At 55.6% G+C, this 17125-nt stretch overlaps 1 protein-coding gene across 1 annotated transcript; it reads left to right on the plus strand.

Moving 5' to 3' along the window:
* The first annotated feature begins 457 nt into the window (after nucleotides 1-457).
* On the plus strand, nucleotides 458-13986 carry LOC127037061 (cytochrome P450 2G1-like). Its single transcript, XM_050928516.1, has 9 exons — nucleotides 458-730; nucleotides 7519-7681; nucleotides 8187-8336; nucleotides 9177-9337; nucleotides 9585-9761; nucleotides 10012-10153; nucleotides 10728-10915; nucleotides 11132-11273; nucleotides 12669-13986. The coding sequence occupies exons 1-9, from the start codon at nucleotides 458-460 to the stop codon at nucleotides 12848-12850; spliced, it is 1578 nt and encodes a 525-aa protein (XP_050784473.1). The 3' UTR covers nucleotides 12851-13986.
* The last annotated feature ends 3139 nt before the right edge of the window (nucleotides 13987-17125 follow it).

The following is a 17125-nucleotide window of genomic DNA, read 5'->3' on the forward strand; positions in this document are numbered from 1 at the left end:
CCTGGCCCCAGCAACCCGTGACTCCCCATCAGGCTCCCCCGTGACTTGACCCTCAGTGTCCTGCTTGGCACCAGCCTCGCTGTGCTCAGCTTTTCCTGGCCATTATCAGACAGTTCTGTGTACCAGGCACAGCTGGACTTTGGTGAGTCTGCAGCTAGTGGAGGAAGGGGCACAGCTCATCCTGCTCGCTGGCCTGAGCGAACGCCCTGGCATACTTCAGACCCCCTCAGCTCCGAGCACCGGCCCCTGCACCCTCCTCGCCCGCCTCGCCTCGCTTTTCGTGCAGGGCAGAACAAGAGAGATGAAGAAGTCGCTGGTGGGTTATGGCGAAGCCGGGGAGATCTGGCCCCACACGCCTCCCGAACACCAGAGGCTTTCACAATGATGACAAACAAGGAGATAATTAGTGGCACGTGACTGGTGGCTTAGAGAAGTGTTTGCCCAGGGCCGTTATGCAATGCAGGAGGCAGGGCCAAACCCGACTGGGAGTAGATATATGCGAGGGCATTCCAGACTGGCGTACCACACTGGGGCAGTGACTCCAATCACCATGGAGCTGGCTGGAGCCATCACCATCTTCCTGGGCATCTACGTGTCCTGCCTCCTCGTCATCTCCGCCTGGAGAAAGCAGTCGCGCTACAAGAACCTGCCCCCTGGGCCCACTCCCCTCCCGCTGATCGGGAACTTCCTGCAGATGAAGGTGGGAGAAACCCTGAAATCACTGGAGAAGGTGAGCCACCGAGAGCCCTGCAAGCGGCTTGCAGCGACTGGCTCAGGAGCCACCTCTTGGGGAGACCATCTCATTTCAAAGTCTGTCTGTCTATCCCTATATATACACCTGTCTGCGCCTCGTCTCTGCGTCTACCCAGCCCCAGACACCTCATCTCTGCATCTACCCAGCCCCAGACACCCCATCTGTCTGTCTGTCTATCCCTATATATACACCTGTCTGCACCCCGTCTCTGCGTCTACCCAGCCCCAGACACCCCATCTGTCTGTCTGTCTATCCCTATATATACACCTGTCTGCACCCCATCTCTGCGTCTACCCAGCCCCAGACACCCCATCTGTCTGTCTGTCTATCCCTATATATACACCTGTCTGCACCCCGTCTCTGTGTCTACACAGCCCCAGACACCCCATCTCTGCATCTACCCAGCCCCAGACACCCCATCTGTCTGTCTGTCTATCCCTATATATACACCTGTCTGCACCCCGTCTCTGCGTCTACCCAGCCCCAGACACCCATCTGTCTGTCTGTCTATCCCTATATATACACCTGTCTGCACCCCGTCTCTGCGTCTACCCAGCCCCAGACACTCCATCTCTTCATCTAACCAGCCCCAGACACCCCATCTGTCTGTCTGTCTATCCCTATATATACACCTGTCTGCACCCCGTCTCTGCGTCTACCCAGCCCCAGACACCCCATCTGTCTGTCTGTCTATCCCTATATATACACCTGTCTGCACCCCGTCTCTGTGTCTACCCATACCCAGACACCCCATCTCTGCATCTATCCAGCCCCAGACACCCCATCTGTCTGTCTGTCTTTCCCTATATATACACCTGTCTGCACCCCGTCTCTGCATCTACCCAGCCCCAGACACCTCATCTGTCTGTCTGTCTATCCTTATATATACACCTGTCTGCACCCCATCTCTGCGTCTACCCAGCCCCAGACACCCCATCTGTCTGTCTGTCTATCCCTATATATACCTGTCTGCACCCCGTCTCTGTGTCTACCCATCCCCAGACACCCCATCTCTGCATCTATCCAGCCCCAGACACCCCATCTGTCTGTCTGTCTATCCCTATATATACACCTGTCTGCACCCCGTCTCTGCGTCTACCCAGCCCCAGACACCCCATCTGTCTGTCTGTCTATCTCTATATATACACCTGTCTGCACCCCATCTCTGCGTCTACCCAGCCCCAGACACCCCATCTCTGCATCTACCCAGCCCCAGACACCCCATCTGTCTGTCTGTCTATCCCTATATATACACCTGTCTGCAACCCGTCTCTGCGTCTACCCAGCCCCAGACACCCCATCTCTGCGTCTACCCAGCCCCGGACACCCCATCTGTCTGTCTGTCTATCCCTATATATACACCTGTCTGCACCCCGTCTCTGTGTCTACCCAGCCCCAGACACCCCATCTCTGCATCTACCCAGCCCCAGACACCCCATCTGTCTGTTTATCCCTATATATACACCTGTCTGCACCCCATCTCTGCATCTATCCAGCCCCAGACACCCCATCTGTCTGTCTGTCTATCCCTATATATACACCTGTCTGCACCCCGTCTCTGCGTCTACCCAGCCCCAGACACCCCATCTGTCTGTCTGTCTATCCCTATATATACACCTGTCTGCACCCCGTCTCTGTGTCTACACAGCCCCAGACACCCCATCTCTGCATCTACCCAGCCCCAGACACCCCATCTGTCTGTCTGTCTATCCCTATATATACACCTGTCTGCACCCCGTCTCTGCGTCTACCCAGCCCCAGACACCCCATCTCTGCATCTACCCAGCCCCAGACACCCCATCTGTCTGTCTATCCCTATATATACACCTGTCTGCACCCCGTCTCTGTGTCTACCCAGCCCCAGACACCCCATCTCTGCATATACCCAGCCCCAGACACCCCATCTGTCTGTCTGTCTATCCCTATATATACACCTGTCTGCACCCCATCTCTGCATCTATCCAGCCTCAGACACCCCATCTGTCTGTCTATCCCTATATATACACCTGTCTGCACCCCGTCTCTGTGTCTACCCAGCCCCAGACACCCCATCTCTGCATCTACCCAGCCCCAGACACCCCATCTGTCTGTTTATCCCTATATATACACCTGTCTGCACCCCATCTCTGCATCTATCCAGCCCCAGACACCCCATCTGTCTGTCTGTCTATCCCTATATATACACCTGTCTGCACCCAGTCTCTGTGTCTACCCAGCCCCAGACACCCCATCTGTCTGTCTGTCTATCCCTATATATACACCTGTCTGCACCCCGTCTCTGTGTCTACACAGCCCCAGACACCCCATCTCTGCATCTACCCAGCCCCAGACACCCCATCTGTCTGTCTGTCTATCCCTATATATACACCTGTCTGCACCCCGTCTCTGCGTCTACCCAGCCCCAGACACCCCATCTCTGCATCTACCCAGCCCCAGACACCCCATCTGTCTGTCTATCCCTATATATACACCTGTCTGCACCCCGTCTCTGTGTCTACCCAGCCCCAGACACCCCATCTCTGCATCTACCCAGCCCCAGACACCCCATCTGTCTGTCTGTCTATCCCTATATATACACCTGTCTGCACCCCATCTCTGCATCTACCCAGCCCCAGACACCTCATCTGTCTGTCTGTCTATCCTTATATATACACCTGTCTGCACCCCATCTCTGCGTCTACCCAGCCCCAGACACCCCATCTGTCTGTCTGTCTATCCCTATATATACCTGTCTGCACCCCGTCTCTGTGTCTACCCATCCCCAGACACCCCATCTCTGCATCTATCCAGCCCCAGACACCCCATCTGTCTGTCTGTCTATCCCTATATATACACCTGTCTGCACCCCGTCTCTGCGTCTACCCAGCCCCAGACACCCCATCTGTCTGTCTGTCTATCTCTATATATACACCTGTCTGCACCCCATCTCTGCGTCTACCCAGCCCCAGACACCCCATCTCTGCATCTACCCAGCCCCAGACACCCCATCTGTCTGTCTGTCTATCCCTATATATACACCTGTCTGCAACCCGTCTCTGCGTCTACCCAGCCCCAGACACCCCATCTCTGCGTCTACCCAGCCCCGGACACCCCATCTGTCTGTCTGTCTATCCCTATATATACACCTGTCTGCACCCCGTCTCTGTGTCTACCCAGCCCCAGACACCCCATCTCTGCATCTACCCAGCCCCAGACACCCCATCTGTCTGTTTATCCCTATATATACACCTGTCTGCACCCCATCTCTGCATCTATCCAGCCCCAGACACCCCATCTGTCTGTCTGTCTATCCCTATATATACACCTGTCTGCACCCCGTCTCTGCGTCTACCCAGCCCCAGACACCCCATCTGTCTGTCTGTCTATCCCTATATATACACCTGTCTGCACCCCGTCTCTGTGTCTACACAGCCCCAGACACCCCATCTCTGCATCTACCCAGCCCCAGACACCCCATCTGTCTGTCTGTCTATCCCTATATATACACCTGTCTGCACCCCGTCTCTGCGTCTACCCAGCCCCAGACACCCCATCTCTGCATCTACCCAGCCCCAGACACCCCATCTGTCTGTCTATCCCTATATATACACCTGTCTGCACCCCGTCTCTGTGTCTACCCAGCCCCAGACACCCCATCTCTGCATCTACCCAGCCCCAGACACCCCATCTGTCTGTCTGTCTATCCCTATATATACACCTGTCTGCACCCCATCTCTGCATCTATCCAGCCCCAGACACCCCATCTGTCTGTCTATCCCTATATATACACCTGTCTGCACCCCGTCTCTGTGTCTACCCAGCCCCAGACACCCCATCTCTGCATCTACCCAGCCCCAGACACCCCATCTGTCTGTTTATCCCTATATATACACCTGTCTGCACCCCATCTCTGCATCTATCCAGCCCCAGACACCCCATCTGTCTGTCTGTCTATCCCTATATATACACCTGTCTGCACCCAGTCTCTGTGTCTACCCAGCCCCAGACACCCCATCTGTCTGTCTGTCTATCCCTATATATACACCTGTCTGCACCCCGTCTCTGTGTCTACACAGCCCCAGACACCCCATCTCTGCATCTACCCAGCCCCAGACACCCCATCTGTCTGTCTGTCTATCCCTATATATACACCTGTCTGCACCCCGTCTCTGCGTCTACCCAGCCCCAGACACCCCATCTCTGCATCTACCCAGCCCCAGACACCCCATCTGTCTGTCTATCCCTATATATACACCTGTCTGCACCCCGTCTCTGTGTCTACCCAGCCCCAGACACCCCATCTCTGCATCTACCCAGCCCCAGACACCCCATCTGTCTGTCTGTCTATCCCTATATATACACCTGTCTGCACCCCATCTCTGCATCTATCCAGCCCCAGACACCCCATCTGTCTGTCTGTCTATCCCTATATATACACCTGTCTGCACCCCGTCTCTGTGTCTACCCAGCCCCAGACACCCCATCTACCCAGCCCCAGACACCCCCTCTCTGCGTCTACCCAGCCCCAGACACCCCATCTGTCTGTCTATCCCTATATATACACCTGTCTACACTCCGTCTCTGTGTCTACCCATCCCCAGACACCCCATCTCTGCGTCTACCCAGCCCGACACCCCCTCTCTGCGTCTACCCAGCCCCAGACACCCCATCTACCCAGCCCGACACCCCCTCTCTGCGTCTACCCAGCCCCAGACACCCCATCTACCCAGCCCGACACCCCATCTCTGCGTCTACCCAGCCCCAGACACCCCATCTACCCAGCCCGACACCCCATCTCTGCGTCTACCCAGCCCCAGACACCCCATCTGTCTGTCTATCCCTACATATACCTGTCTACACTCTGTCTCTGTGTCTACCCATCCCCAGACACCCCATCTCTGCGTCTACCCAGCCCGACACCCCTTCTCTGCGTCTACCCAGCCCCAGACACCCTGCCATCTAACTCTGTCCACCCCCATGTCTATCTATTTAATCCCCATCCACCCCGTCTGTCTGTCTATCCCTATATATACCTGTCTACACCCCGTCTCTGCGTCTACCCAGCCCGACACCCCTTCTCTGTGTCTACCCATTCCCAGACACCCTGCCATCTAACTCTGTCCACCCCCATGTCTATCTATTTAAATCCCCATACACCCCGTCTGTCTGTCTATCCATATATATACCTGTCTACACCCCATCTCTGCACCTACCCAGCCCCAGGCACCCAGTCTTTGTGTCTACCCATCCCCAGACACCCCACCTACCCATCCCCAGACACCTCTTCTCTGTGTCTACCCAGCCCCACACACCCCAGCCCCAGACACCCCATCTCTGCTCCTACTCATCCCCAGACATCCCGTCTCTGCGTCTACCCAGCCCCAGACACCCCATCTCTGCGTCTACCCATCCCCGGACACCCTGCCATCTAACTCAGTCCACCCCCGTGTCTATCTATCTATTTAATCCCCATCCACCCCGTCTGTCTGTCCGTCTATCTATGTATCTATCCCCAGGCACACCCTCGAGCTCAGGGGGAGGCAACCTATAGCACAGGTGGCGAAGGCGGCACGCGAGCTGATTTTCAGTGGCACTCACACTGCCTGGGTCCTGGCCACCGGTCCGGGGGGGGCTCTGCATTTTAATTTAATTTTAAATGAAGCTTCTTAAACATTTTAAAAGCCTTATTTACTTTACACACAACAGTAGTTTAGTTATATATTATAGACTTATAGAAAGAGACTTTCTAAAAACATTGAAATGTATTACCGGCACGGGAAACCTTAACTTAGAGTGAATAAATGAAGACTCGGCACAGCACTGCTGAAAGTTAGTTAACTAGCTAACCACTCCCTAGCTCTCTCTCTGTCTAGTTACATACCAGCCACCATAGACACCATGCGCTGTCTCTGTGTCTTTCTACGTAAATCCCCACAGCTATGTCTGTATGTGTCTGTCTCTTCAATATGAACACACTCTGCATTCAGATCAGTTGTATCTCGGCCCTCGGGGGTTCAGTCTCCTATGCACTGAATGAAATGGAGACGGTTCTATTTCTCAAATTGCACCTGGCCCACCAGGGGTGCGGGGAACGGATCTCTGCTGATCAACTGCTGTGTTGCCTGTTTGGTAACTCAGTTTGTGTTTCTGAGGCTTCAGGAGCCACCAAATCAACCACCAGGCTGGTGCCGATGGACGTCTCTTTTCACAGCTAAGAACAGAACTGAGTGTGTTCGTACAGCACCTGGCGCGATGGGGTCCTGGTCCAGGAGACGGGGTTTGCAATACAGGCCATAAAGGATAATCATGGGGTGGGGAATAAAAAGATTTTCTTGGCAAGATTTCCCAACAGAAAGTTGAGTTTTCAACCAAGTTTAATTGTTTGTGGAAAGGTCGGCTCTGTGTGAACGTTGCCGGAGTGGGGGGCAGGAACACAGGGATGGGGGAAGGAAAACAAATAATTTCAGGTGAAAATTAAAAATGTTTTGGTTTCCAGAAGGATTTGGCCCAATATATGTATTTAGTTTGTCAATTTTCAGCCAAGAATTTTTCCATTTTCAGCAGTTTTCAGGGCAAACTTTTTTCAGGTTTTGGCCAAAAAATATTCCATTTCAAGCCAAAAATGTTTCTGTTTTCAGCCTAAATGGTTTGTGGCTTTGGTAGGGTATTTTGGGGGAGGTGGGCTAGGGGTGGGGTGGAATTTTTGGTTGTTTTTTGTTTTTTTGACATTTTCTGTGGAACTGATTCCCATTTCCTGCCCCCCTCTGATCACCTTTCCTGTACAGCTGAGTGCGAAGTACGGCCCAGTGTTCACCATCTATTTCGGGTCCAAGCCCATTGTGGTGCTGTGTGGGCACGAGGCTGTGAAGGAGGCGCTGGTGGACCAGGCCGAGGAGTTCAGCGGCAGAGCCCACATGCCGACTGTCGAGAAGAACTTTCAAGGCTTTGGTGAGGAGCAGGCATGATGCAATGAACCTCCCCAGACTTACAGGGCCAGATCCCCGGCTGGGCCAAATCGAGATAGTGGAACGATGCCAGCTCCGGAGCTGGCCCACTTCCAGCATTGGCTGACACGATCCCCAAGCTGATGGGCTGTAGGACTTCTGGGGGATCAGGAGAACAAAGACCCCCCATGCTAAAGTGGTCCCGCTCCCTGAGTGTGAAGCTTTGTATGTTTCACGGGGGTGGGGGAGGAGATGGTTCCCTTTTAAACACACATGGTCCTATCACACAATTGTGTGTCCAGATTCGCCGCAAGCTTTGCCCCAACCAGCCAATGCAACCCCCCTCACGATTGCACCCCCCAGAAGAGCTGGCTTGGTGCATTTTTGCATCACTGGATCAGAGCTGGGACCTTCTCTTTGCCACCCTCCCCCTTGGCCCGTGCCACGGCACTTGGATCATTTCAACGGCCTTTCGTCTTCCTGGGCTGAAACCCCTCGTCTCCCTCCAGGGGTGGTTTTTGCCAACGGGGAGCGGTGGCGGCAGCTGCGCCGGTTCTCCCTGACCGTCCTGCGGAACTTCGGCATGGGGAAGAAAAGCATTGAGGAGCGGATCCAGGAGGAGGCCCAGTTCCTGCTGGAAGCCTTTCGAAATACAAAAGGTGACTCAGCGGAGTGGTGCCCCCCCCGAGCCCCCTGGGGATCGGCTCCAGCCCGGGCACCAGCCAAGTCCTGCTTAAGCCCTGGTTTGAGGATTTACCCAGGGGCAGGGCTGCTGGCTGCCTCTCTGCACAGGAATGATCCTCACCCGCTTTGAGCAGAGCGAGGTTAGAAAAACCAACCACTGGGCACATTTAGTCTTGAGCAAAGACGACTGGGGGGGACCTGAGAACAGCCAGGAAGGGCTGTTACAAAGAGGACGGGGATCTGCTGTTCTCCGTGTCCACTGAAGGTTGAAGAAGACGTCATGGGCTTAATCTGCAGCCAGGGAGATCTAGGTTAGATATTGAGGAAAACTTTCTCACCCGCAGGGGAGCGAAGCCCTGGGACAGGTGAGAGAAGGAGGGTGTGGGGTCCCCGCCACTGCAGGTTTTTAAGAACAGGTGGGACAAACCCTTGTAGGGCTTGGCTAGGGTTAGTCGGCATAGGAGGCAGGAGTAGGTGGCCTCTCGAGATCGCTCACCCCACAGCATCATAGCAATGTTGGGCTGGAATGACTTGGGCAGATAGATCTGGATTGAAAGGTTGTGTAGCATACGGGACACCTCTGTACCCCCCGTGGCGTCTCTGTGTGGAGTCACAGATTCCAACGGGAGGAGGAACCACTCCAAAGATCCAGTCTGACCTTGGGCATAACACTGACCCGAGAAGTCCCCGGAACGATTCCTGTTTGAACTGTTATGAAGCATCCGAGTCCGCTCCTAAACTCCCGTCATGTTGGCTGCTCCTCTTCCCCCAATGATCGCACGACCCCTCCTCCCTTCTCTCCCCCCCTGTGCCAGCGGAACCTTTTGACCCGACCTTCTTCTTGAGCCGCGCCGTTTCCAATGTCATCTGCTCCATTGTCTTTGGTGACCGCTTTGACTACGAAGACAAAGAATTCCTGTCCTTGCTGCAGATGATGAACGAAAGCTTTAGGGAGATAAGCACCCCGTGGTCACAGGTATGTTCTGCTCGAAATGAAATGGTCGGTATTTTCATTGCATGTGGGTTACTGCAGATAACTGTGTTCTGGGTCACCAGAGCAAATGCAGAGTAATTCGATAGACTTCAGTGAAGGCACTCCAGATTCACACGGACATGATTCCAGATTCGCCTCAACATGACTCCAGATTCAGCCCGGCGTGACTGACAGTCTGGCTCTGGGGATGCATCAAAACCTGTGCTCTGTGTGTCTCTTCTCTTTCCAGTTCTACGACATGTATGCGAGTTTCCTCAAATACTTCCCCGGCCCTCACATGAAAATCTACTACTTACTAGAAAACATGAGGAAATTTATTGAGAGGAGAGTGAAGCAGAACCAAGCAACGCTGGATGCCAATTCCCCCCGGGATTTTATCGACTGCTTCCTGATCCAAATGGAAAAGGTACGGTGCTCTGGGAGCTGAGTGAATGGCTTGGATGATCTTAGAGCAAACACAGCGCTAGGGGCCCCACAAGTCATGCAATTTTCACCCATAACAAATACCAGGATCCCCTCACCCCAAAACAGCAGCAAAGTGATTTTGCAGAGTTCAGACAGGAATCGTTGTGCAAATCTGTACTTTTAAGACCAGCTCTCCTGTGGCTGTAGAAATCCCCATGCTGAGGTTTCAGCCTATGTTGATTTTCCCCAAGGAAAAGCAAAACCCTTCCAGTGAATTTAACATCAAGAACTTGGAACTCACCACGCTCAACTTGTTCTTTGCCGGCACGGAGACCGTCAGCTCCACCCTGAGATACGGGTTCCTGCTCCTGATGAAACACCCGGAGGTCCTAGGTAACTAAGGAACATTCATCAGCAGTCCCTGAATTGCACGAGTCAAACGCTGGGAGAAGTTTGCAAAAGGCCCACGCACCGTAGTTAGGGCTTGTCTCCACTGAGCACTAAGCCCAGATCGGTGGGACTTTGGCTTGTGGGCTTGGCGTTTCCAAGCCCGGGTTTGAGCCTCTGCCTGGGTTTGCTGTACACAGGTCTCCCAGCTGTGCTAACCCGGAGACCCTGATGTGGGTCTGCAGCTTTGGGCTGCATCCGCTCTGCACAATGACAGGGCTTGGACCAGAGTTACAAAGGGCCTGGGGCTCTGACCCCGCCCAGCAGGGTCCAAGGACCCAGGTCCTGAGCACTTGCTGACCCGAGTCAGACTGATTTGCAGGTGGAGCTCAGTATCATTATGGGGAAACTGAGGCACGGAGCCTGAGGTCAGCGGCAGAGCTGGAAAGAGAATCTAAGTGTTCCGTGTCCAGTCCGGGGCTCTGCCCTCTAGGCCTTGGGGGTCCCCGCTCTCCCTGCTCCTGAGCAGCTCCCGGGAGCCGCCAGGCCAGGGGGTAAGCTCTGTCTGTGGTGCTGGCAGGGAAGATGCATGAGGAGATTGACCGGGTGATCGGACAGAGCCGCATCCCAGCCATCGAGGACCGGAGCCAGATGCCCTACACCGATGCTGTGATCCACGAGATCCAGCGGTTCAGCGACCTGATCCCCATGGACGTGCCCCACATCGTGACCCGGGACACCCAGTTCAGAGGCTATACCATCCCCCAGGTGAGGGGCGAGCGGGCAGGGGCGCAGGGGGGAGTCCGGGTCCGATTCTCGGCAGCTGGGGATCTGACCCCATTGGCAGTTACCCGAGACCTGCCCACTGAGCGGCTCTGTTCCTGCGTAATCCCAGTGTGGGGGCAGAGAGGGGAGGACATGCCCGGGGCGGGATGGCTCCCACCCAGCTCATCTCGTTCTGAGCGCCTGACGCTCTGCTCCCAGGGCACCGAGATCTACCCCATGCTCAGCACCGTCCTGCGTGACCCCAGCAAGTTCAAAAGCCCCGAAAGCTTCAACCCGAGGAACTTCCTGGAGGAGACGGGGCAGTTCCGGAAAAACGACGCCTTCGTGCCCTTTTCTTCAGGTGAGCTGCCTCACCCGGACTCCTCCATCTGTCTGTCCGTCTGTCCGTCCCCAGACACGCTGCAGTGCCCCTAGTCCTCAGTCCTCGGCCTGTCTATCTCCACGTCCGTCCCCCGACTCACCGCACAGCACCCCTAATCCACACTGCTCTATCTATCCCCACAGCCCCCTGTATCTATCTATCTATTTGCACACACCTCCTGTATCTATCTGTCTATCCCCACACACCCCTGTATCTATCTAATCTATCCCCACAGCCCCCTGTATCTATCTATCCCCACACACTCCTGTATCTATCTAATCTATCTATCTATCTATCCCCACTTACCCCCTGTATCTATCTATCTATCCATCTATCTATCCCCACACACCCCTGTATCTATCTATCTATTCGCACATACCCCCTGTATCTATCTATCTATCCATCTATCTATCCCCACACACCCCTGTATCTATCTATCCATCTATCTATCCCTACACACCCCTGTATCTATCTATCTATCTATCTATCCCCACACACCCCCTGTATCTATCTATCCCCACACACCCCTCCATCTATCTATCTATCTATCTCCACATATCCCTCTATCTATCTATCTATCCCCACACACCCCCTGTATCTATCTATCTATCCCCACACACCCCTGTATCTATCTATCTATCTATCTATCTATCCCCACACACCCCCTGTATCTATCTATCTATCCCCACACACCCCTCCATCTATCTATCTATCTATCTCCACATATCCCTCTATCTATCTATCCCCACACACCCCCTCTATCTATCTATCTCCACACACCCCTCTATCTATCTATCTATCTATCCCCACACACCCCCTGTATCTATCTATCTATCTCCACACACCCCTCTATCTATCTATCTATCCCCACACACCCCCTGTATCTATCTATCTATCTATCCCCACACACCCCCTCTATCTATCTATCTATCTATCTATCCCCACACACCCCCTGTATCTATCTATCTATCTCCACACACCCCTCTATCTATCTATCTATCCCCACACACCCCCTGTATCTATCTATCTATCCCCACACACCCCCTGTATCTATCTATCTATCCCCACACACCCCTCTATCTATCTATCTATCTATCCCCACACACCCCCTGTATCTATCTATCCCTTGCACACACTCTCTCTCTCCATGCACCAAACACTGTGGAATCAGAATAATGATTGCAAAGCTCGACCTCCCCGCACGTTCCTTCCTTGCACTAGGAATCCCGTCCGTGTGAGCACTGGGCGGCTGACAATCCGCACTGCTGCTCCCAGCGTAAGCTGGCCCCTCCCTGTCTGCCCACCCTGGCGCATCCATGGGGCAGGTGCGTGGCTCACTCCCCACCCCGGCGCCCTCCCTCTTGTCTCTCGTAGGGAAGAGGATCTGCCTGGGCGAGGCGCTGGCCCGCATGGAGCTCTTTCTCTTCTTCACCACCATCCTGCAGCGCTTCACGCTGAAGCCCCTGGTGGCCCCGGAGGACATCGACACCAAGCCACGGGAGGATGGCTTTGCCAAAATCCCCCCCTTCTACCAGCTCTGCGTGGTCCCTCGCTGACAGAGACTGAAGGAGACAAGGCCCAGGCAGGGGTCCCAGTCTGGCTAAGAAACCACAGATGCCAGGGGCATGAGCAACATATCAGGCCTGGTTCTCAGTTCCCCCTCCCTGTGCTTGGTTTAAAGTAGCTTTAAACTCCTGTTACCTATTGTGGACTCTGTGTGGCCCTGGTGTCAGTTACAGCAGCCTCGGGGCTGCTCTAGCTCACACTGGGGGACACAGAACAGTCCTGTCCCTGTCCTGCCCCCTGTGGGCCCTGGGGGGCAGAGAATAACCACAGCACAGTGCTCTCTGGCTGTGTCCTGGATCTGCCCTCTGCACCCGGGGCTGGGAGCAGTGTGGTGGGATCAGGGCCCTCACATGGGTTGAAGGCCCTTGTGCAATGGGATTGGGGGAATCTTCGAGGGCCTGGCTGGCACTGATGTAACTGCATTGCTCGGAGTTACCTGAGTGAGAACGAAAGCCAGGCCTGGGATCTCCTTCAGCCCAGGAGCAGGGATCTCGTGGGAGCACAGACCGGGGCTGCGCAATCCACACGCAGGAGTGACATTGCGATACCAGCCTATGCCCCAGTGCAGACAGCGCGAGGTGGAGGGACGAATTCTTCCCTCCACCCAGCGAGGCCTCTCGGGGACGGGGATGAAATCCACCAAAGGGAGCCCCTGCTTGGCACTGCTGTGTCTCCATGGAAGCCTTTCAAGCGGGCCTGGCTGGAACACCTGGGCTGTCAGAACAGCTCCGGGGGTGATTAGCAGCTGACGTAACCCAAACCCATTAACCTGCTCCTGGACCCGGGTCAGCTCAGGGAGGCAGCTGCACTGTCATGCCTTGGCCTTGCACTGGGGCTGGAAAGCAGGGAGCCCCGTCATGTGTCCCCGGCTTGAGATTTTAATGCGATTTCCGCTTGACACCTGCTGAGGCAGACGCTCCTGGCGGGACTCAATGAGACGTCCCCGTGATGAGGCTCTCGGCCATTACTGGATGTTCTCCTGACAGTGTGCTGGGCTCGTAATGACAGTGACGCTTCCTGCGTCCCCCTGCGCTTCCTCAGTTTGTATTCATTCGGGGTTTGCTTGTAACTGCTTCAGCAGCCAGCTTATTAAAGACCCTAAAAACAGGAGGTGGTTGCAAAAGAACCTCCGGAGAGCACGTCGTGTGTTGGTTCATGTGCCTGCTTGTTCACAACCCCGGCTTGTATCTACCAAGCGGTGGATAGCTAGATATGGGGATGGAGGGATGCAGGGGTCTATCTGTCCATCTGTCACGGGGTCCCCGGGCGATGCTCTGGAGCTGCTCCCCACCAAGCCAGGCAGGACTTTGGGGAGCCTCCTCTCCCTTGGAGCAGATTTGTTCAGGGCAAGACGCTCCCACGGCTTCACCTCCTGGGTCTCTCCTTGGAGCATTCAGCATCCTCTGCCCCTCCGTGCGCTTCCCACAGCGAGTCCACCCCAGTGGGGTCCTGGGGAAGCCACAGGGTCCTGCCCCCTCACTTTGCAGTCAGACGTGACTCTCAGCCAGCCAGTAACACAGAGTTTTATTCGATGACAGGAACAGGGTCTAACACAGAGCTTGTAGATACAGTGAACCGGACCCCTCGACCGGGTCCATTCTGGGGGGCAGTGAGCCAGACCCCCCACGTCTGCATTTCACTCCTCGTCCCCAGCCAGCTCCAGCCTAACAACCCCCCCAGCCCCTCCTCTCTGCTCTGTTCCTTTCCTGGGCCAGGAGGTCACCTGATCCCTTTGTCTCCAACACCTTCAGCTGGCACCTTTGCAGAGGAGGGGCCCAGGCCATCAGTTGCTAGGAGACAGAGTGTCAGGCATTTAGGGGCACTGGCCCTTTGCTCTGCCAGATACTTAAGAACTGCCATGGGGACACTGAGGCACCAACACAGTATTCAGAGCAAACATCAAGAACATTCCTAGTTTGTCACATGTCTTCCCCCTTCGAGACCGAACTGAGCGAGGTCACTTCAGCCAGTGACCTGGGGAAGTTCGAACCCACCAATGTTCCCATGGATGCCCCAGCATCTCTCCCATTCCTTGGTGTGAGTTACACCAGGACAGTCCAGTCTCACGCCCTCCCTTAGGTTGGGGGTGCTTGATGGCACTCGCAGGCCGCATGTGAGAAGGTTTATGCAGCCCACACCCTTTGCCACCCCAATACCCCTGGGCTTCAAACTAGGACGGGGTCTTCTCCCAGCACTCTGGTCTGTGATTTGGGCTCTCTTGGCTAAGAGCCCCCATCTTGGCCTTGGCCAGCTCTGGGCTTGGGCAGCCGCTCCCCAGCTTGTGGCCCAGATACAACACCTCTGCCGTCCCCACCTTACACTCTCCAGCTTTTACCGTCAGTCCCACCTCCTTGAGGCAGCCCAGTCCCCTCGTCACCTGGGACACCTGTTCCTCCCAGATCTGGCTGAAGATGCACATGTTATCAGTGTCTGCCAGGGCCAAGTTCTCCATCACCCTCTGCTTCTCTAGAGTCTCCCCAGGCCTAGGCATGGGGTCGGCCTCGGACACTGTGATGGCTTTAAGCTTCTGATGGTCCCCACAAAACCAGATCATCCTGTCTCCCTTGGGTACCAGCCCTACGGGTGAGGCCCATGGCCTGTAAGACGGCTGGATCCCATCTAAAGCCAGCAGGTCCTTGACCTCTCTCTCCAGGTTCTGGGCTGCTTTCCCAGTGACTCTGAATGGGGAACACCTGATGGGGAGATTGGCTCCCACCTCAGGGAAGAGATTCACCAGGGGGTCTTCCTCCTTCTCCTCCCAATTCTCCCCTTTCAGGTCCAAAGGTCCCCTCACTCTCCTCCCATCCAGCAGCTCGAACGGGAAGAACCCTGTGGATTCCTGGGGCACCACCAGCTGCCTTCCGATTCCCCCCAGTTCTACTTCCCCTTGGGGAGCCCATTCCCGGTACAGGAATCCCTTCTCCTGCAGGACTCTGTCCCTGCAGCCTTCCCCAAGGGGGTTTGCAGCGCTGTGGCCAGCAAGTTCCCTCAGCTTCTCCAAGGAGGGATCCCTCTGCAGCTCGGTCTGGGATTCAGCGGCTGGGGAAGGGAGTGGGACCTGCTCCCTCTCGCTGGCTGGGCCTGGGGTCACAGCCCCCCTGAGCCCTGTCCCTGGTAGCTCCCTCCCTGCTGTGTAATCACTTCCCAGCAGCATGTCTGGACCAGGCAAACCTGGTTGGCAGCCGACCTGCCCTGCCTGGGTGTCCCCGCCACTCAGCTGGGGTCTCAGCTCTCCCCATGCCCAGCGCTGCCCTTGCTGTCCCAGTGGGGGCAGGCAGCGAGCTCTCTGCTCTGGTCACAGCATCAGAGCCAGCGTGAGCCCCCTCTCCGGTGTGCAGGGAGGTGGGGAGCATCTCTCCCTCCCACTCAGCCCCAGGGGGCTGGTTACAGGTAGGCAGGTATCCTGAGCCCAGCAGCCCCTCCCCCCTGCCAGCCAGGTCATTTGCATTTTCACTGACCATTTCCATCCTAGCCAATTGGTTCCCTGGATTTGAATTCAAACCCTCGGCCGTTACAGGAGCGGGGCCTGGATCCTGTCCCATGGGGAGACAGTCACCCCCCAACAGGGCCTCCCAGCCGATATCCTGGAGAACCCCAACTACCAGCCAGCCCGACCCCTCCTGGGTCTGCACAGGGATCTGGGCCATAGGCAGGGTGAGGGGCTTCACCCCAGGGACCTTCACCCAGGTCCCACAGCCCCTCAGCACCTGCGGCTGCACCACCACAGTTCTCTCTGTCCCAGGGTCTCGCCCCCGCAGGCGTGTTTCCCCACTGACCCCTGGGCAGCCCCCTATGTCTCTCCGCTCCACCATCACCAGTCCACGCTGCTGCTGCTTCTCCTGCAGCTTTTCCTCGGGCTCTTGCTCTCTCTCACGGTCCTCTCGCTCTCTTGGGCTCTGCTCCCATCCCATCCGTCTCCAATCTCCTGATAGGGAACCCGATCGTGAAGACCCTCATCTGGTTGGGGACCAGACTCTTGGGGATGCCTGGCTGATGCTCCAGCTGCTCCCAGATCCTCTTGTAGCCCCATCTGGGTCAGGAATCTGCTCCTCAGAGCAGTTCTTCTCCTCCAGCTGGACCTTGGTGAACGTCCCCATGCATAACCCTCTCTTTGTGCACAGGATCACAACGTCCTTCTTAAGGAGATGGTGATAGACCATCACTTCACTGTTCCCAAGTTGCTCTGGACTCACAGGCCTGTGTGCTCTTGGCTCTCCCATGGTTTCCAGGAAGAACCCTGGGTGTGCCAGCCCTTCTCGTGGTCA

The sequence above is a fragment of the Gopherus flavomarginatus genome, chromosome 18, assembly GCF_025201925.1.
Source record: "Gopherus flavomarginatus isolate rGopFla2 chromosome 18, rGopFla2.mat.asm, whole genome shotgun sequence".
Lineage (NCBI taxonomy): Eukaryota > Metazoa > Chordata > Testudines > Testudinidae > Gopherus > Gopherus flavomarginatus.

What these genes read in the sequence shown, in the direction of transcription:
- LOC127037061 (XM_050928516.1), top strand. Translation starts at nt 458, where the DNA reads ATGCAGGAGGCAGGGCCAAACCCGACTGGGAGTAGATATATGCGAGGG. An exon ending in GAAGAACTTTCAAGGCTTTG is followed by an intron (nt 7,682 to 8,186) that starts GTGAGGAGCAGG and finishes GTCTCCCTCCAG; the next exon opens with GGGTGGTTTTTGCCAACGGG. An exon ending in TAAGCACCCCGTGGTCACAG is followed by an intron (nt 9,338 to 9,584) that starts GTATGTTCTGCT and finishes TTCTCTTTCCAG; the next exon opens with TTCTACGACATGTATGCGAG.